Source organism: Neltuma alba, unplaced genomic scaffold (assembly GCF_004799145.2).
Source record: "Neltuma alba isolate B1F8T4 unplaced genomic scaffold, ASM479914v2 tig00010243_pilon, whole genome shotgun sequence".
Classification (NCBI taxonomy): Eukaryota; Viridiplantae; Streptophyta; class Magnoliopsida; order Fabales; family Fabaceae; genus Neltuma; species Neltuma alba.
The window spans coordinates 130,898-153,213 of NW_021635172.1; the positions used below are offsets into that span (position 1 = coordinate 130,898).

The 22,316-nt window shown below is 34.6% G+C and overlaps 2 protein-coding genes across 2 annotated transcripts; one reads left to right on the top strand and one right to left on the bottom strand.

Annotated features, from left to right (window-relative positions):
- Positions 1-7,938: 7,938 nt before the first annotated feature.
- LOC114755240 (NADH-ubiquinone oxidoreductase 20.9 kDa subunit-like) lies at positions 7,939-10,989 on the bottom strand. Its single transcript, XM_028944104.1, has 2 exons — positions 10,769-10,989; positions 7,939-8,522 (listed from the first exon to the last, which is right to left on the bottom strand). The coding sequence occupies exons 1-2, from the start codon at positions 10,920-10,922 to the stop codon at positions 8,374-8,376; spliced, it is 303 nt and encodes a 100-aa protein (XP_028799937.1). The 5' UTR covers positions 10,923-10,989; the 3' UTR covers positions 7,939-8,373.
- An 8,716-nt stretch (positions 10,990-19,705) lies between these two features.
- LOC114755239 (hypoxanthine-guanine phosphoribosyltransferase-like) lies at positions 19,706-21,929 on the top strand. The gene is made up of 3 exons (XM_028944103.1): positions 19,706-20,194; positions 21,169-21,333; positions 21,663-21,929. Exons 1-3 carry the CDS (start codon positions 19,895-19,897, stop codon positions 21,759-21,761), a joined length of 564 nt encoding a protein of 187 aa, XP_028799936.1. The 5' UTR covers positions 19,706-19,894; the 3' UTR covers positions 21,762-21,929.
- The last annotated feature ends 387 nt before the right edge of the window (positions 21,930-22,316 follow it).

The following is a 22,316-nucleotide window of genomic DNA, read 5'->3' on the forward strand; positions in this document are numbered from 1 at the left end:
GCTTTCATTTTTAGATTTGGCTTTCTTAGATTTTTATCCTCACCAAAGCAGCACCTCCCCTTAACAGATTTGGTTCTTTTTATCACCAAGGCAAAACTATGGCAATTTTTTCAAACCATTTATGTATAAAATACTTCAAAGTTTGGAAAAATAGAGTCAGCTATAACTTGCTCATTGTCTTAAAGCAACATAAGTGTTTATGACTAATTACCAAATCAAGAATATTAAAAATATCCATTAACCATGTGATGCATTGTGGGATGAGGATAATTACTATTAGATTAAATTTAGGATTTTATTACTAGGATATGATTTAAATTATTATTTCAGAGACCTACAATTTAGACAGAAGTGGGATATTATTTGTGATGGTGAGAAAGAAGAGTTCACCAAACTATAAGTGAAACATCAACTAGTCTTGAACCTGTTCGACTTTCTTCTTATTTTACCCCTCAAAGACTTCCCTCCTCTATTCGTAGATCTCTTTCTAAAAAAAAATCTTATTGAGATAGACTATCTCCCTAAAGACGCTAAAATTCAGGAAACATATCTACCTCTTCTCAACCCTTATAGCCTCTATCACCATACCAACCGTGTCTCTAAAAAAAATCAAAAATCTTATTTCCACTAGACAACCCCATGTGAAAGAAATTGTTCAGACTACCAATCTGAAAAACTGTGGTCTTCATGCCACCTCTTCTGAGCAGTATGTTACTCTTGACATAGCCCAGCCTTTAACTCGTGAATGGAAAGCTCAGGATTATACTCATCTTCATGTTGGTGCTGTACATCTCATTCTTACACTTCATGGGAGAAAGGAATTCCAGCTACTGCTAAAGTTACTTTAGTTGATACTACTACCTATACTTCTTATAATGATACTCTGATTAGTGCTATCTTAAACACTCTCAGCAATGGTAGTGTCTTCTTACCATAGCTTTGAATTTTAGTATAAAACTTTCAAATCCAACTTTGACGAATAGACTGAAAGTCTAGATCTAGATAGTTGGAGCATATCAATATCACAGAGCTATCACAGCAACCCTTCATCATCTCATTTACAGACTCTAGAATTATGCTCTTGACCTCCATTTTCCAAACTCTACTAAAGATGCACTTCCCATCTCTAGATTCCTCGGCAGATTCCTAAAGAAGAACTTGCTCAGTTGATGCTTTTTGAATGGATCACCAATTATGAAAAACAGTTCCATGGTGTCCAAAGGGACGTCCATACCTCTACTCCTCCAATGATAAAAAGACTTCTAGACGGCACAATCAAATCTGTTTTTTCAAAACCAGGTCAAGAAGGACCCTCAATTCCTTCTAGACGTATTTTTTCAATAATCCCAGCCTACATTCCATCCAAGCGAGATCTTCCAATTACTTGGGTAAACCAAAATGCTAAACCATAACCATGTTCTGTGTCTCACATAAATATTCATTTTATATGGGATCATGCACCAAAAGAATGTGATCCTGATTGTGAATGCGATACACCTATTGGTGGAAAGCATCAGATAATAAGGATAGTCTTATCCAATTAGACATGCAGCAAGAAAGAAAAAGGAGAAACCCATGTATCTCCTTGTTCCCACAAGAATTATAGTCATCATCATTCATCATGATGATGATGATAATGGTCCAAAACAGAAAGCTAGAAATTGGAAACTTCCTATTCCTACTGTTTCTTCTAGTCAATTATCATTGTATGATTTACTTAAAGAAACATGTCATGAAGATCTCCTTCCCAAACAAAGGCCAGATCTAGTGATCTCTATTATCCAACAATCCATCCCCTACATAACAATAATGGATCCTTATGATCAAGATTTTCCTCCTCTTGAAAGAAGAATCAACAGAGAAACAAAAGTTTCAGCAAGACCTTTCTCAATTCCTATAGAAGTTTCTACTGGTGAAGCTAGACCAATCTCTACAGAAGAAGTTCTCAACTGGCAAACCCCAAATGCCATCTGTCAAAATAGAACTTTGACACTCAAAGCTTGATCTTTTAACTCTTAGAACTGATACTTTGACAAGCCGACTGGATCAAGTTTCTAATCAGGTCAAACAACCCTATATGACCTTATCTTCTTAGGCTTATCAATTAGATGTAGATTTGAAGTGGTATATCAAAAAAGGATACATTAAACCAAAATTTACTAATAAAGGAATAAGTGTCACAGATCCAAAAGGATTTACAAAGGATTGAGCTATATTGTAGAGGATCATTCACAAACCATCTATGACCCTTATCCATCTTATCCTTCCAGTTTTCAAATTCCTACCTATCCAACATCACCTATCTCTTATCCAAAAAATTCTGACTATAGCAAAGTTTTTATAATGTCTTATCCTATTTTAAGACAATTGAGAAAACCTCAACCAAGTCTTCTACTAGTACAACTAAATTCTCTTCCTAGACCTCTAGTAAAACCACCTCATTTTTCTTCATCGGAAAATCTTTTTCAACCCTCATCCTCATACACTAAGCCCACTGAACCAACACCATCCTTTCAAAGAATTATAATCAGAACTCCACCTTCATCTCCACCAAAACAACACTATAGCCACTCTCCAATCCTTTAATAAAGATCAATCATCATCAAATGATAGCTCATAAACTGTATCCAATACTTCTACTGAATATGATTCTAACTCTAACTTGAGACATATCATGCTGATATTTCTAGAGCACCAATAGTCCAACCCTACAATTGAAGATCCCTCTAATGGAGAACTGTTTGTTTCAAATCCATCTAAGCCAAGAAGAACAAATTACAAGCCAACTACAAGTCCATGGTTCACCTTTGATAACCTTCCTCAAGAAAAATAGAGAGATAAACTCCATGAGTTTTGAGCCTAGATTGATTTGTAGCTTGCCAAACATGATAATGCATTTCAAATCATTGATAAAAGAATACTTTGAGATGATATCATGTATTCTCTCTAAATTTTCTCTCTTCTTTTGAAAGTCTTAATTATAATACATTTCTTCTGTTACTAAAAATTCTGAATATGCTGTGTATCAGAAATAGAATCTGACTACGATCTATTAAGGTGTGTTTAGTAATGACTTTGTCAGTTATCTTAGATCTGGTATTCAAAGATAAGAATCCTAATGTGGCCCGTTGATGAGTTGAGAATGAGTGTTCTTATCTGGACTAAAGCTTTGAATATCATACTATGTTATAACTTAGTTTGTTTTAGCTAACACCCCGAAGTGGTATCATTTATTATTATTTACTTTATAAATATTGTTGGGATTCTACTACAGTTTCTCCCTCAATTCTCCTTCTACATCTTTTCGCGATCTCTTCTCCTTTCTCCCGACTTTTGTACCACCATAACCTTTGTCCCCCTTTTGCTGCCACCTATCCCTACTACAATCATCTTCGCCGGCAAGAATGTGGCCCAATCCACGAGTTTGAACATCAAAAGGCTTTGTTTGTCGCATGCCTCCATGTATATCTTGCTGTCTAATGTTCAAATCCCATGCTATCACAGCATCTAATTTGATTTTGGCAAAAAAATTGACTTTCATATCTAGATTTTCGAGAAAAGTTCACCTTTGGACCTTTTGGTAAAAATTACACTTTCGACCCACTTATAGGCGACCTCAAATGCTCTAAAAGCTATTAAAATATTGGGGTATTTTTCTTTTTCGATTTCTTTATCAATATTTATTTGTTGTATTTAGTTGTTTGCAATTTTAGAGAAAAAAATAGAGATAAAAATCTAAAAGAAAAGGAGGAAGAACAAGAAAAGAATTATCATGTTACTTAGTTCTAAGTATGAGACACTATGCTAAAAATGATTATCGTTTTGAGCATGTCGTGCAGCGAAAACTTGATTTGCAAAGTTCAAATAGAACAATTTGAAGCAAATGACTATGTACTCGATAAAAATCATGCAACTATATACTCAATAAGTTTGAAAAGCAATATACAAGGGAATTGATAAGCTTGTGAAATTCATCAATGATTCAAAATCAAGTGGAAGAGGCTTTTGAAGTAACTAAACTAACAGAGGTCAAAGCTCCTTCATTAAACACAGAAGAAGATATTGTAAAGCCAATTGAAATAGTGCCCACAACTTATGTAGAGCCGATTCATAGTAGTCAACATGTTGTTCAATTGGCTAGCAAGAATTAACTTAATCATTTTATAGTAATCATTCTATAGTGTCGCCTTGTTTGGGAGCTACACCTTCTAAGATTGCCTCATTGCTGAATGAATCACTCCAACAATATCTTGTCTTACTGGAAACGTTTTCCAAATGCTTTTCCAGATGCTCACTCCTTCCAAGGTTTTCTCTTCTGGTACCTTATCTATTGGAAGGGATTTCCATATCAAAGTGCTATGCTAAATTCTTTATCCCGCCTACCCTACCCTTCTAGATAAGGATAATTATTATTAGATTAAATTTAAGATTTTATTGTTAGGATATGATTTAGATTATTACTTTAGGATTATTTTAATTTATTGTCATTTTATTATTTTAAGACTCTGATTAGGATTAGCATTTGTGATTGTCAGTTACGATAGATTTCAGACATCGATTGAATTATTCAGACTACAGTTTCTCCCTCAGTTCTCCTTCTGCATCTCTCTGCCTTCTTTTCTCGATCTCTTCTCCTTTCTCTGCTCTGATTTTTATTTCTCCTCTTTCTTCTTCTTTGTTTTAGATCACCTATTGGAAGGGATTTCCAAACGTAAGTGCCATATTGAAGTTTTGTCAACCTCCCACACTTTGTGCATCACTTTTAGCTTGTCCAAAGCCAATCCTCTGTTACCTTTTGGGAGGCCTACACCCCATAGAAACTGTCTACCTGAGACTGTCCCTTGGCCCGTAGGTCCTGGCACAAGGTTAGAATTCTAGCCCTTCCACAATAATATCTCCCTGATGGCTCAGGCCTCCTTTAAGTGGAGGAGAAATGATGAGATATGGGAAGAAATAATTATGATTTAATTATATTTCTAGGATGTTTGAATTATTTAGAATTTATCAGTATTTTAGCTTTTTTATTATTAGGATTAGTTGTTATTATTGTTTTCATTTATTATTATTTTAGTATAAGTAACTCTAAATTTCTCATTAGACCTGACTTTCAATATTGAATTGACAAACAGTTAAAAGCACATAATTTCAAGCACCAACACATCACCATATCTTTATTTTTCAAATTTGCATACAGGAGAACTGTGAAAAGAATCAGGTTGTATGCCACTAAACAGACCGAAAATAAAAGTGAGAAGGAGAAGAAAAGACACCTTGATTCCTATAAGAAGGATCTATTGTTCTCAACAAAAGCAGGAGTTTTCTCTAGGCGGCAAGAAATGCTCAATTTCAACAGAATGCAAGACAATAAAGTGAGTAAAAGCACCTTAATAACAAGATAAAGCAACTATGATGTTTTTGATAGATATATACCGATATAAGGTTTGCTACAGATTTCATCCTTGTGGTCAATAGGCTCTCCATATCCGACATCTAATATAGTGTTAAATGCTAGACAAAATAAACATAGGTATCACCAGGTGAGCAGAATCACAACCATATCCAGAAACCAAAGCCCAAACTTAGGGGACATTAAATAGACTAGAATATCAAACATCACATAGACGTTTAAGTCAGAAAGGAATCCTACGATGATGACCCAGATAGAAAGTTTTAATTCATTTTTCCCTAACAAAGCAATTGAACAATATGATTTTCCAACTACTCTATACTGTAACTTCAGAGCATTTTTAAAGACAAGGATACACGGTTTTGGGTCAATTTCCTAATGAAAGAAAAATGCATTCAAATCCGTAGATTCAAGGTGCATTTGCCCAAAGGTTCAGAAACCGACCAGAAAGTGGAAATCTCCTAAGAACCCAAACCATCGTCGCCAAATCAAATTACAATACTCCAAAAGCAGTAACCACAAACGCAACCTAGAAATGGAATGTGAATCGAGACTTGCGATAATAGGAGGCGCAAGGCTGATCCCTTCAATTTCGTTCATATATAACCCAAAAGTTGAGTCAGCCCCAATGTCAATCGAATCGAATTGCTCTAAACCTCAAGCGTGGTTAAGATCAGAGGCAAGCCCCTCGAATCATAAACGACCACACCGATGACCTGGATTCCTATCACCTTCCTCATCACACCCTTGCCGATGGAGGCGTTAACTACTTCCCCACCACCAGTTCCGGAATCCTTCTTCGCAGGCGGAGGCGAAGCAACTACGGCCGTGGCTTAGGAGCAGCATCCTCAGTGACGACACGGTTGAGTAAAAGAAGAGCAGATTATATATATTTTTCTCTGCCCAACGTTACAATTTTTTAGAGACTGACTTCTCAAAATTAATCATCTAATTAACAGTTATTTTTATTCAAATTAGAGGAAACAAATCGCCTGAATTCGAATTCTAGTTAACGGCTATTTTTTATTCAAATTATAGGAAACAGGTCACCTGAAATCCAATTCTAATTCGATCAACTGGATTCAAACTTCAAATTATCGTATAATCTTGGCCATTGAAATCTTTGATGGTGTAAGACTATGCCACGTATCTGGCAAAAGATGGGAGGGGATCATCAATTTAATTCAAATAAGACAATTTAAATCATTCTTTTCTTTTTCTTCTTCTTCATTTAATTTTTTGTTCACCCAGCATCTCCAAATAGTCGTTTTTTTTTTCCTTTTGCCAATGCCTAATAATCCAATTCTTTTCAAGGTCCAAAAAAGCAACAGTCCAATTCTTTTGGCACTCACCATCTAGTTTTTTGGCTTTTTTTGGCACTCACCATCTATCTACTAAAATAGGTTTTAAATTTGAGTCATTCAGACAATTCTGTACTTTGAGTTTTGGAAATTTTGGGAAATATAGTATCAGTTAAAAATTTATTGGTGAGAGTGATATATGTATATAAAATTTGTATAATATCGGATTTGTGGTATAATATCAGATTTGGGTGTTTGTTCCTCCTAAAAAATACTCTAAATTTGTCTAGTTTCTTTTTTTTAAAACTGAATTGCGTGGTATTTTTTTTTCATTTAGAGTATTTTCATTATATTACCCGTTATATTGACAAGGATGTATCGAAAGTACTTGAATTACTTTTTTTTTTTTTTATGGCAAACCATATAGTAAGTGTTATTGTCTATTACAAGAAAGGATTCTTTGCATCAAGAATAAAGTAGCTAAATAACCGCCAATGCTTAGATCAACTGGTTAAAAAAATTATCCCAACTTAATCAAGATCTCGAGTTTGAATTTGGGAATGCCTCTGGCTTGAATTCAAGTTAATCTAGACCCGTGAAATTTCCCGTAATAAGAAACTGTGCTAAAATATCAAGTGCATACACCAATAATAGTAGTAGTTAAATAAAACTGCAACTTAAATCAGTCACCATGCTTGCCACTTGTGATTTTGAAACTTGAAGATTTGTCAAAATGCCTCTTTACCATTTTGTCGGCAACTGACAGAGATGCATGAATAAGTTTGCCGTTTGAAGGGAGAAAAAAAAAAAAGAATTGGAAATTTCAATTCTTTCTGTGAAAAAAGCTTACCATTACTTTGACCGGGAAAAAAAAACAAAGAGTAAATGAAGCTACCAACACGACTTCTTTATGTATAAATAAGTTTTAAACAGCTTGATGACAGATTGCGGCTTTACATAGCCACTACAATTGATATTGATGTATCACCAACATCCTATTTAGTTGTGTATTTCGAAAAGATTCAAATGCACTAGATTTTATTTTTATATCATTTACTTTTCATCACATCTTTTACTTTAAAGTATTAATCCAGCCATAGGTTTTCATTGATTTTTTTTTTTTCATCACACAGTTACCAACAGGATAGCCTCAAAGATTCACTATATACTATAAAAGGCCTACTACTTCGTATGATTTTATATCAAAAGAAGCCAACCATTACACTATGATTTTATATTATAAATGGATGTTGATGTTATTATCATGGCAATTTCCTCTGCAGAGTACATTCTCATCGAAGATTCCAGTCCTAAACTATTAGTACCTTGCTACTCTCTGAGTGTTTTACACAGCCTTTTTATTCCCAAAAAAAAAAAGGCCTACTTCACAAGTTCAACATAGTAAATTCAAACTACCGTTAACCTTCACAACAATTTTCTGTGACGTGAGTAGCATAACTCAGGGGCACCCCAAGGCAGAGTCGTATCATAATGTGATGTCAAACAGGTTTTTGCTCTGACCTTAGAACAAACTGAAAACATGAACAGGATGAAATACAGGAATGACAATTTCATCATTCTCGATCACCATAACGTTGACATCAAGTTCCGGATATTACATCCACTAGAAAAGGGGAAAACATAAGTACTAAATCGAGGAATTTCTCATTTCTTGTAACGTGCTACTTCACCATCATTGGGAAAGAAACCCATAAGCCGACCAGCGGAGTTTTGGTATGCATACATGAACCCGCCCATGAACCCGATCAGACCCCCAGTCACCATAGATGGACCCTTGATTCCAGGTTTGATCCCTAAGCAAAAAAGGGTAAACGGATTTAACCATATAATAAACATACCATTTTAGTACCAAATCATGCAGGATCTCACTTGGTTTCAGAATATGCGAATTCAATTTCACAGCATAAGCAAATCTCCACCATGCATTCAGATGCCCCAAGAGAATTTATCAGCAAGGAGTAAAAATAATAACTAACTGCATTCTTAGGCAATGGAGTACCTTTGAAGCAACATCTTCTCAGGGATTTAATTTCTAACGTCTAAAATCTTGTCAACAAGTCCAGATTGAACAAAATCTCAGTTAGTTATGCCAAATTAGTTAAAACCTGGTCGATGTAAAACAATCAATGCAGTGCGCAAAAAAATGACAAATAGAAATTGGAAGGAAGAATGTAAAAATAATCTGAAGTCTTCAACAATGATTAACCATTGATAGGTCCATAACTAATGGACCAAGCTGGTAACTAGCATATGGGTTGTGAGGTATGATGTTAGGGTGAGAGATAAATTAGGGAATATATTGTGTGATGGAGTCAATGAGAGGCAAGGAACATGTGAGCATCTGCGTGGAGAGCATAGCACGCTCAAATTGCTAGGAGGCTTGTGGATTTTTGCTTTGTTTCCTTTTTTTTTTTTTTTTTTTTTTTGTGCCCCGCCATGACCTTCAAATTAGGTTCCAATAATCTCTCGCTTGTGACAGAAAGATGCAAAACTGTCATCAACAAGCAAATATAAAAACAAACTAGTACTAAAATTATATGCATTAAGGAAAGTTTCGTTAGTCATTTTAACCACAATATTAACAAGTTTTAGATATTAAAAGCCCTGAAGGAAAGAAAGGGATAAAGAAGTACTTAAGTCTACAAAATTCCCATTTCTTATATCACATCATCATTGCGAAAGAACCCGTGAACTGACCAGCGGAGTGCCGGCAAGCATCCTATTCTCAAACTAAATGTTGAATTTTCTAAAGATAGGAGATAGCATGCAACAGTGACTGGGAAGTCAGGCAAATATTAACTTTGTTCCAATCTCCAAATTCATCTTAAATTAAGGATATCCATGTACCCAATATATGTGCAGCATATGCCTATGTCTTTATTAAAAGAGAGGAGATCAAGAAGGAACAGAAAAACTTAAAATATCAGAGACATGTGTTTAATTATAGTTATGAACCCTCATAAAATATTTTTACAAAGAACATCCCTAATTTATAGATTAAGTCCAGTAAGTCAAATCATCAACAGATACACAATAAACAGTGGCAGTTTGATAAACCTTTATGGGTATGGGTGATCCTAATAAACTATGTAAAAATTGTAAAAGATGCCCACAATGCAAGTTAACCACGTCAATTGATAACTACATGACCTCCCGCAATATTAACATAAAGGTAAATTCAATCAATTAGTTGCATGAGAATGATAATTGCGAGGAACAAGTATCATTTCCCTATTCACTATAGTCCTCCCACTGGTTACTGCACATCCCCTTACCAAATTGTGACATTAATCAATATTTTTAGCATACAGGTGAAATTACACTCACTATAAGGGTCAGAAGGAAATTCTCTCATGCAATTTTAACTACAAGTGATATCATCTAAAGTCAATTAAACTAGGGAAAAGCGATAACAACCGGTAAAATTCCTATCGAGTTTTCAACTAACAAACAATATGTTCATAAAGTTTATCAGTAGCATTATTATCTGCTATTTGTCAATACAAGAAAGCGAATACCCTTTCCAGAAATATATAAGAAACACATTGTATTCAACACAGATAGAGTTTAACCAAAATGCAGGGAGAAGAATCAACTGGCCGATCACTACTCATAAAGATTTCGATTTCACAGATAACACCACATGAATTCCACAAGCCCAATCCTTTTTTGTTTAAATTGCGATGCAGAGCCAATTCACGTTTCAAATTGGAACCTTGCTATAAATTTCCAAAAGTCCTACCCTAAAAGATTGGGTGGACGACAACGGGGCTGAAGGATCTAAGGTTCGATTAGCAATACTTCCCAATGTACGAACTAGAGAGTAGAAATCCGAAAACGCACAAATATCCTTCAACTTGACAGAACCATTAATTCAAACAAAACCCCAGAAGGATTGATTCAATTGAAAGGAACCAGACAAGTCCACAGTGGGGTTAAGGAACCAAGCAAAGTAATTACCAACCAACATTACACATCAACTTCAAACATGAAACGAAAATATATATTTATGTATATAAAGAGAGAGAGAGAGACATACCAGAAAGGTAGCCAACGGTGACGGAAACGCCGGTAAGGGTGACGAAGCGAAGATAGTCGAGAGTGTTGAAATTACCGACAACTTTGGTAAAAGGAGGGTTCCGATCTATCACTGGATACTCTGGCTTCGTCGATGCGGTGATATCCGTGTTCATTTTTCTCGCTCTTCTTCTCTCTCCCCCGGCGTGCTGCTCCTCTAGCTCACTGTACTATTTGCTTCCCAACAAAACGATGGGTATTACTCTTGCTCTTCCTTGGCAACTTTTGGGCCTCGATTTATGAGATAGGCTTATTTGGGCTTTAGGAAATGGGCTAAACAACATTATAGGCCCATGTTCTGAAAGATGTTCTGTTTGGCTATATTCCAATATTTAGGGTATATTTGAAATAGTTTATAAATAGTTTTTTAATCTTAATTTATAAAATACAAGATAAGCATGTGAGAAGAGTTTCATCTTAGTTTATGTAAAATATATTTATAAGTGATTTTAATAGTAATACTAAATTATCATTCAATAACATCTTTAAACGAACTTTTTTGTATTAAAGATCCAAAACATTCTAAAACTATTTTTATAGATCTGAGGACCAAATTGACAATCAATTTCCGTGCAAAACGGTGTTCAGTTTCCAAACCTTTTTGTGAAGATCCCTTCATTGACGCGGTCATGATTGAAGTTGACCCAGTAAAATTGAAGTTCGTGACTTTGTGTCACAAAAATTTGTTCTTTAATTATTCTCTTAAAAGGATTTAACTCGATTTCTTTCAATGCAGATGGTTATAAAACACACACATTCTCTCTTGCTCACTCTCTCACTATAACACCTTGCTCCCCTTTTGTTTGTAAGAAGAGAAACTGATAATATTAAATAAAGGAGAGTTTTACATAACACAAAAAGTTAACACAAACAAAATGGCGAAGAAAACTAAGAAAAAAAAGACAAGAGAGACAACTTTGACAGAATAGTTACTAAAGGCATGCAATAAGAAAGAGCAATCCTTTGCTTGTTGAAGTGGGAGGATGGATACATTGGGATATAGATGGAGCCTTTTTCTTTTTTTCTTTTTCTTTTTTTTTGGGTACACAAATTTTAGGAAAGGGGTTGAGATCACCTATGATCCAGGGACAAAAAAACTAACTCATGATCTACTGGAACCTGTCCTTATGGGTTTAAAAGCATAACAAGCAAACTTTTTTTTTTCTAGTTCAATAGGTAGAAATCTCTCAACTTCACTAGGCTGCGAATATGCCACCCTTAGCATCTCGACCAACTTAGGGATCAAACTCACTCCATTTGTAAAAGTGTCCGGCCCTTTGCCAACTGATATGAATAAAGCTTTTTGTTGACACAAGTGATTGTTAATAAAGGTATTGATGCTACTTCATGGACCCAAATTAAAAAGACTCTGAAACACTAACCAATAAAAGAGATGCCATCCGTAGAATAACTCTTCCACAAAAACTACTTCAAGGGCAAACCACGATGGCAGATGATACCATGACAATAATGTTGTCTCAACCTGTTATACTCGTAAAAGAAGACGTGTCATCCCAAACCATTAAGATAAATAGAAGAACCAAGAGGGTTCACTAGGCAACTGCTGCTATTATTTGAAATTTGCTCCATAAAAGCCAAGGCAAGGAAGGAATGAATATTGAGAACCTTATTGATTATGACTAACGGAGGATCACATTACCCTCGTGTAAAGCCAAATTTCTTTTTCTCCATATAATGTTAAGGAGACAAATGATTCCACGTACCAAGGAAGAGCCATCATCTTTGTGAAGAATAACAGTATCTTTTGACACCTTGCTCCACTAAGCATATAATCAACACAATAATCAAGTACCACCTATGATAACGACAAATCATGGCCTAAAACTTTGAAAACAAATGGACAAAGTTAAGTCCAAAACTAGACAAAAGTGGCATTTATATTATCTTATTTTTGCAAGCATGACTTAGGATAAAAGTCAATTAATATAATTTGATTTATATTTGAATTGATCTTTATAAAAATTAGTCTGATAAATTAAAACTTGATTGGATAAGTAATGAAAAAGTAAGTTCAATGTAAAATAATTGAAAATGGTATTGTTTTTCTCCAAATTAATTTGTTTGATTTATAAATTGATTTTAATCTAGTGATACACATAAATATTTTAGAGAGATCATGTAACATAAAATAATTAAGTAATTAATTTATCTTTTTTAATCTCTTCAAATTGATTTACTAGATCTTATATTAAAGACTGAAAGTATACAGTTTGATAAATTTAAGAAAAAATTAAAATAATTAAATTTTATTAGTTAGTTATTTTCTTCCTATAATATTTTTTTTGTAAACATCAAATTATTACAGGAAAAACATCAAATTATTAGATCAAGTTAGGAGCTAGGACACACTAAAATACCTCATCTTTCTGTTCATTCCCATTTTCTATCCTCTCTCCACAGTAACAATGAATTTTTTTCCTAAAAGCATCTCTGATGTCATTCCTCATGATCAATGCCGTTTTTCCCCTGCTCAACCTGGCTTTTCCCCTCCTCCACGCACGCGATCCCAAATACATGCTTAATCCAAATTTTCAATACATACATACATATACATATATATATATATATATATATATATATTCTCAAATTCTTTATAAACTATGAATCGGATTCCAACAACGCAATCTTTCAACTAAAATTCCAATTTAACTAATCTAATCAAACAACTATACCAAGGTTCCAACGTGAACCACGTGCCAATGAAAATATTATCTCTAGTCTTAATTATAAAATTTTGTTTGTAAATTATAAATATAGTCTTATAATTAAAACTAGAGATGGTATAATCGGAGGAAAAAAATGTGTCTCAACAACTATATGAAGGCCAGACTCACTATTTTTCATGGAAGCTTAAAAAAGAATTCAACCCAACGCTTGCTGATGTAGCCAATATCACCGTCGAAAAAGGGACCATCATGATCAAAGATCTGAGGTATTGAAGCCAGACAAAGTGTTGACTTTCTAACTCCAAAAGAATAAAATAAATACAAAATTTGACCTTTTGAGCAAACTCAATCATGCTTAACTAATGTTACAATATTAAATGTGTCTAGCAAAATCTTTGGTTGCCTATGGCTACACAAAAGAATAAGGCATTAGTAAAATAATAGAAAGCATATATGGTTGATCAACAAGCTGTTAGTTGAAATAATAATGATCACTCTCTAAGAAAAAGAACACAAATAAAAATTTCAGGAAACAAACTTATTGGTAGAGCTATTCTTTATCTCTCAACCCAAAAGAACGAATCTTAAGTCTAATATGATTTGAAAATATCCTAGTTTTACCTAAAAAAGGTACATATGATTGAATATGTACCTACTTTTGATGAGATCCGTGTAGGGTCATTCACCTTCGGCATGTGCTAACCTGAAATAATGGACTTAGTGTGCGTGCCAAACAAACATCTCCATTAATGCAAAATTTAAACAAATAATATTACCGAAAAAAATATTCAAACAAATATTTGAAATTTTGCATGCAAGGATGGTAAATATCCCTAAGAAATGCGTGCATGTATCAAATTTAATTACTCCTCCGGTCCTTGATATAAGACCTAATTATTAAATTAGTTTTGGTCTTAAATATAAAACCCATTTATCATATTTATCATTTTTCTCTAAATTACTCCTATAGATCCTTCCTCAACCATAATCAAGTAGAAGAGAGAGATGGAGTATTAAGAAAGATGATTATGGTGTTTTAGGAAAAGCATGTTATATTTTTTATAATTAACTAACTTACGTAACTTTCTTAATCTAATCAAATTAGTTAAATGGGTTTTATATTAAAGACAGGAGAAGTACAGTATAACTCTCACAGTGATAATGTATAAATTATTTGTTAATATTGAGATAGCAAAAGGATTGAAACGTCATTCTTCCAAATATTTTTGTATGAAGTTTTGCACTTTTTTTCTGGACTACTTTGACATTTGTGCCTCAAATAAATTTATATTCTATAATGAAATATACAATTTTTTTTTGACACACCGGAAAGAGAAAAGAAAAGAAGACTTTAGGCACTCATGCACACAACTAGGTTCTCAGCACTAACAACTTGCAGTCCGAGGCTAGCGGTAAGGGCTTTCTTGGCGAGGCTGTCTGCTTGAGAGTTATCCACTCGGTCTAGTAGCCTTAGTTCAACATTCCATTGTCGTTGCAGCATACCTTTTATCTCCATAATCATGTTCCAGTCTTCATGAGTATCAGTTACCTCTGTCTTGATCGCATGGAGTGCATCCGTGGAGTCACTCATGAGGATGAGGTCTCTGAATCCCAGGTCCCATGCTCTCCGGAGACCTAAGAGGCAAGCCCATATCGGCAATAAAGGCATCCCCTTTGTCGAGTCTGTGGTAGAATCCCTCCACAGTTTTGCCATTTGTGTCTTTTAAGATCCTCCGCATCCTGCTGTTTGGGTTAGGAAAGAAAAAGCTCCGTCAACCTGAACAATCTATTTGGTATTCTCTCTGATGTGGTCACCTCGAGGGCAAACATGGGCAAACATCTGGAGGAGCTTGCATGTTGGTTAGTTTCTTAGGGGTCGCTTTTATACAGCTTACTATTGCTGATGCTCTTGGGTATATGGAGCCTACATCCGTTTTAGCATTGGAGTGTATCCTCTCATTCCTTCTTCTCCAAAGTAGCCAGCAGATGGTGGTGAACAAGGCTTGCCAGTTCTCTGACTCCACACCCACTGGCTTGGACCAGTTGAGTTTTAGCCAGTTTTAAAGGTTTGCACTAAAGAAGGCCTAGTTGAACTCCGGTTTGACGACTGAGGTCCAAAGGCACTTACTCTCTTGACAGTCTCTCAGCATATGCAATTCATCCTCCAAGTGTTCCCTACAAGAGTTACAAGCTCCCGTCGCATGTAACCCTTGTCGCCATTTCATCTTATTTGTAACAAGACGTTCGTGGGCAAGGAGCCATGCAAACATTCTGCATCGCTACAGCACTTTTATCTTCCATATTGGATCCCATAGCTGAGATGGGGGGAGGTCATGTGCTGTCAGCAGCTGGTAAGCTGATTTCACGGTAAAAGCCCCACTCTTCGTCCATTTCCAGCTGAGTTTGTGTCTGCCTTCTGAATCTTGTCGGTCTTGTATTCCGTTTTTCACATGCTGCCAATTATTTCTTACACCTCGCTAGGTGTTGGATCCTGGTTTGCTTGTGTTAATAGTCGGCAGAAGGTCATCACTACATCCGTATTTGCTTCGGATCACTTTAACCCAGAGAGAGTCTCGTCGCTGAACCAACCCCTACCCTAGCTTCATCATGAAAGCCTGGTTTTGCTGTTTGGCATGTCGAAGACTGAGCCCACCATTCTTTTTTCCCAAACAGACTGTGTCCCAGGAGACGGCGTGTAATTTTCTTTGGCTCTCCGTGCCTCCCCACAAGAAATCTCTAGCTTTTCTTTCTAGAGTGTGGCACGTTTTGTCAGGTAGATAAGCAGTTTGCATAGTGTAGACTGGTAGGGCATTGATAACTGAATTAATAAGGGTGCATCAACCTGCAAGGGTGTGTTTTCCAGTTGCTCAACCGAGACTTGACTTTGTCTGTGGTACTGTTGAAGGTGTTATGAGAAACGCGATCGTGATGCAGGTGCACTCCAAGGTACTTTCCTAGATTGTTTGTTCTTGTGAACCCCAACTCAGCACTGATCTGCGAAGAGACGCAATGGTTGACATTGCTTGAAAAGAAGATATTGGTCTTTGCCTGGTTGACTTTTTGACCTGACGCTTGGCAGAAAGACCCAAGGCATTTTTTGATAATATCCACCTGATTGAGACTAGCTTATGCAAAAATCAACAAATCTTCAGCGAAAAAAAAGTGGGAAATAGGAGGCCCATACTTACTGAGTTTGATCGGTTTCCATTTGCCGGCATCCATGTCCTCTTGGATAAGGTGAGATATACAGTTAATCTCAAATGATCTTTTTACCATAAATATATAACTACCTTACTAATGAAGTGACTAAAGTTGTGGTGGTGAGAGAAATGTCAATCGTTTTCAAAAGATAGGAGTGATAATTTAGTTCAAATGGAATTTTTTTTAAGATTTATGAGGTCAATCTGCCATAAATGTATTGATCTCACGTTTGTGATATTATCAAGCTTTGTTATGAGATAGAAAATGTCCAAAATCAAAATTTGTGTACAATCAACACATTATGCTAAAATGGACATATCTTTATTTTTTTAGAAATACAAAGATCATGATAAGACGGTGCAAAATAAAAACAAGCTATTTATATCCTAGATGAGCCTCATTTTTCAATATTGTCGGTTGCATTCCATTCATTTTTGTCCAAGTTTTTTGCTTCGGCAATAAGCCAACTAATCCGTCTTTGGAAACATTGTCCATTTGCACGCTACTCCTATTCATTTTAAGGAACGAGTTTCGGATGTGTATTAAGAGCTCATCTCGTTTAGATTAAATTTAAATGGTTGATATTGAATTTTATCTTTTTATTCTTTTAAAAATTATTACTTGAAAATTTTACCTCTAAACGGTTAAAGTTATGTTACCTTCTGTCCTCAACATAAAATCCACAATCTTATTTCCATTTTATAATATTTTAAAATTAGAATTGGTTTGGTTATTTTCATAAGATTTTGCTTAAAGATGTTTAAACGTTAATTTTATATTCTTTATCCTTATCTTTTTCCCATACTACATTCTAGGGATATGCTAAAAGCCAGTAGTTTGGTCCAGTTCAGTCCAACCCAAAGTAATCTGATTTGGTCCAATTCGATCCACTCTAAATAAGCAATATGATAAAATCAGATCAAATTAAACTAGACTAGTTGGTCAAGTTGAACTAGGTTCTAGACTAAATGGTTAGACCACCTTCTGGTCTGATTCAAGTGTTTCGTTTAAATTGTAATTTGAAATGTCTTTTTTTAATTTTTATTTAATATTTTTGGAGATTTATGTGGATTTATGATTAATTTTAAATGTTTTGGTATGATTTTTACATTGAAATCTTGGTTCCCATAAATGATTTTTTTTTTAGAAAAAGAAAATTAAGGTCTCAGACTACCTAGACTGATTTAAGTAGTTTGTTAGACCAAGTCTACCCTAGCTTGACTTTGGGTTACTATTGTATTAGATTAGGAGAGTGTTTGAATAGAAATAAAACTATAGCTTTAAAAGTGTTTTTATGATATATGAAGTAAATAAATGAAATAGGTTGCCTCGATTTATGAAAAAATATTTTTTAAAAGCACTTTTTGGATAATCGAAATACTTCTTATACCACAAATTGCTAAACCCAACTAATTAAAAATCAGACCAAATTTTGAGTTAGTTTTTTTTCCCCCCTTTTGATAACAAGGTTGGGCTCTTTTCTAGTTTGGTCTATTTGTTGTATGGTCCTACTATGTGTTTTTCTTTTTAAAAAGGGTGTTTGGCAAACCTAGAAGAAGTACTTTTGGAGCTCAAACTAAAATTTGACCCCAAAAGTATCCAAAAACCTCTTAGTTTTTGAAACCATAGTTTTGTCATGAAACCATAGTTTGCCTATCAAAACCATAGTTTTTTCATAAGCAAATTTTTTTTCGCTTTTTGAACGAATATGGACGTTGTTGTCGGTGCAATTTTTTGCCCAATCATTGTCAATCTTCATGCCTTCACATTTCCCCTTCTTTCTCCTCCTTGATTCCTTTTGTTTTTTGACCGGTTCTCCTCCCCCACTTAAAACAATATTTTTCTGTTGAAAAAATTATCATTTTTTCTAAAAATATATTTAATCTTATATTTTATAAATATATATACACATATTAACAATTAGTTAATATATTTTTTTATGCATTATTTATTATGTTGGCAAAAAAATTATTAAAAAATTTATTATTCTGTTCCTTAATATATGACTTAATTTGGGAGTTAATATTAGTCTTAAATGTAAGATCTATTTTATATGATTATCTATTTTTTTTTCAAATTAACCATATTGATATTTCCTCAATAATAATCAAGTAGGAAAAGGAGAAAGGAAATTAAAAAAGATGCTTAGGGTGTCTTAAAAAATCATAGTAACTAATTCAACTAACACTCTTAATCTACTCAAATTAATTAATTATATCTTATATTAGGGACAATAGAAAAACTTCAAATAAAAATATAAATTTAAATATATTTTTATGTAATTATTATATTAACTTATGTACTTTTTAGTAATTTGTACATTAAAAAAGTGTTTGATAATAACTATCCAAATACTATCTTTTTATTAAAATTATTTTTTTCATAAAATCTAGTTTCAAAATCACTTTTTTCTCCGAAACTATTCTCCAAACCATAGTTTGAATTTATCTAAACACCCCCTAAAACCATGGTTTTTCATAAAGTGAATTTTTTTAACTTTTGAATGTATAAAATCATGGTTTGGGACATAAAAAATAGATAAATATAAGAAATAAAGTAAATTAAAATTTTATATTCAAAATCAAATTGAAAATCCAATTAGCTCTTATATTGAAGATGAGAGGTAATATTAATTAATTATATTTTTTATATGCAATTTATTATTTCAAACAAAAATATAAATTAAGATCTATTTTTCTATTATTATCATATTAACTTACATTTTTTTAGTAATTTACATATAAAAAAATGATTATGAGAACAACCACTCAAATATTTTTACTTTATCAAAATTATTTTTTTTACAAAATCTATTCTTCTAAAATTTATTCTCAAAATTTATTTATCAAAATCTATTTTTGAAATTATACGATTTGAAATTATGATTTGGTTTCACCTAATCACGTTTTTCTTCTTTTATCAAATCGAGTAGAGAGGGTATTCACTATTCAGGACCAGAGGGAGTATTTGAAAACCATAAGCACCTCGCAGTCTCGCACTCACGTGGTGAGCACTGACGAGAGTCTTAAACCCCTCCCATTTCCAACCAAAACAGTACTACGGATTCTCCTCGCATGACATGGGATAGACGCCCACCTTTGGAAGCATTTGTCGATTCCACGCCATTCCTATTCTCACTTTTTCGGGTGTTACTGTTAAGTGGTTAGCCCAAGGGCGTCAAGCGAGAGCGGCGAAGCTCCATGGCGTTGGATAACCACATAGAGAAGATACTTTGGAATGAGGATCAAATCTCCCGCCGAGTCTCCGAGCTCGCCGCCCAAATCGCTGACGACTTTCGTTCCTCCTCCCCTCCACCCGTTTTTGTCGGCGTGGCCATCGGCGCCTTCTTGTTTTTTGCCGACCTTGTTCGCAAAATCGACCTTCCCATTTCAGTTGATTTCGTTCGAGCTCAGTCCTATGGTTCTGGAACCTGCTCCAATGAAGCACCGATTGTTTCCTCTGATTTGAAGATTGACGTTCAGGGCCGCCATGTAGTCCTGGTACTTTTGCTCTCTTATCGTCGCGTGAATAAAGTTTTCTTTTGTTTTTTTTATCACCGAAGAATATGTTGATTTGATAAAAGTGTTTCGAGAGAATTCTTCATGGCCCACATGAACGGCGCTTTGGTGAAATTAGTATTGCTTCAGAATTACAAACTCATGTCTCGAAAGTCCCATATTTTCCCCAGAAGGTTCATTATATGAAAATGTACAACTTGAAGAAATGGAAGAAAAATTACTTACGGTATTAGAGTAACTTGAGACATTTGTGGTAGCAACAGATAGTGAGGATAATTTGCGTCATTTGTCTGGTTAATTCGAAATAACGGCTGGAATGTTATTAGGTTCTTTATCTGAGAAAAAAAAAGAGTTAAGAAAATCTTCATTATAACTCCTAAACAATAGTTAAAAGCCAAAGATTTCTTGTGTCTGTTGCTTCATCTTACGCTGTGTTTGGCTCGACGGAAGGAAGGGGAGGGGAGGGATTTAATCAAGGGAATAGGAGGGAAAGAGAGGGGAGGGTAGCTACAAAGGGGAGGGGAGGGGAGGGAGCAATTTTAATAATACCTTATTTTGTTCTAATAAAAAATTGACTATTTTAACCTCATAAAATTTAAATGAATTTTCTCACTTTTTATTTAGTAGATAAAGAAAACGGTTTTTCATTCTGTATTACGTTTCCGTTGGTCATATGAGATCTGAGTTCGTGTCTCCCCCCCCCCCCGGGGTCTGCGAGAAATTCCTTTACTGGTGATAAATGTTATTTAACAGAAGTGATTCTCATCTCTAGGTGTAACGTCATTGTGGTCCCAAAAGGAGTAGAATTTAATGAACCAGAGAATATCTTAATTTCCCCCCTCTCTGTTGCAATTATACTGTCAGTTCCTTTAGTAGTTTAATCCCCCCATTCCCTTCTCCTGCATTCATATCCGACTTCATTTTCTTATGGGATTGTGTTGTTGATAAATGATTAGGTTGAAGACATTGTAGATACGGGGCATACTATATCTAGCATAATTGCTCTCTTGAAAGCAAAAGGAGCATCCTCTGTCTCCGTGTGCACTTTCCTTGATAAACCATCAAGGAGAAAGGTTAACATTCAGCTAGTTGGCGAGGGGAAATTCTACAGAGGATTTGAGGTATAGTACTCCCTTTTTTTTTTTGGGGGGGGGGGTCAATGAGGTATAGTACTCTAACCAATAGTCATTAAATATCTTTCAAAGTATGTACATATCTTCTCTCTATGATTCAGGCCTTTACCTTGCTGGAAATATGGTAGTATATAAGTTTTCCATTTCTTTATAGTCGTTGTAATTTTCAAATTTTCTTCTGTAGCTTTTTTCTTTCTCTTCCTAATTGATACCATGTCAAAGTACCAACTTTGAATGCTCTGTAGCTTTTTGCTTTGAAATTCCTAATTGCCCTTTCTATTACTAAAATTATCCCGTTAACGTTTCCTTTTCTGCAGTGCCCAAATTATTTTGTTGTTGGCTATGGGTTGGATTTTGCTGAACTGTATAGGAACTTGCCTTATATTGGCGTCTTGAAGCCTGAACATTACAGTTGACGCTATATCTCATCTGCCACGAGGTTTATGCATCAGTCTAATGAATTTTCCTCAACTTCCCCCTCTCTGATTTAATTGAGTTACGGATTTCCATCCTTCTGTGATTTTTCAGGAATATAGTGAAATTATACAATGTTCTTTGAAGCTTTAAAGTTCCATTTCTCAGTAGTTTTATCTTGCAGGGACTCTGTTACAGTCTTTCGAATTAGCTTGAAGAAGCTTTTTAACGTGCATGAAAATATGTAATACACTCTCAAACTGGGCCTTCACATGTTTATGATCTATATTATTTTGATATTTGAATGTTGGCACATTGCGAAAAAGCATTAGGTTCCTTCAAAGATGAAAAGATTCTGAAAGTCAATGACTTTTGAAGGATGAAAAAATTTGGGTAAACATGGGAACAGTGAAGCCAAAATGCCCTTTCTGATTATCTTACATACCGTTTCTGGATTCTGCCTCGTCATAAACTAATTACTTGCTTTAGCTCATGGAGTTAAGTAGAAACTTACCTCTATGGGTTGTTCAGAGGAGCTTGATAGGTTTCTCATGGTG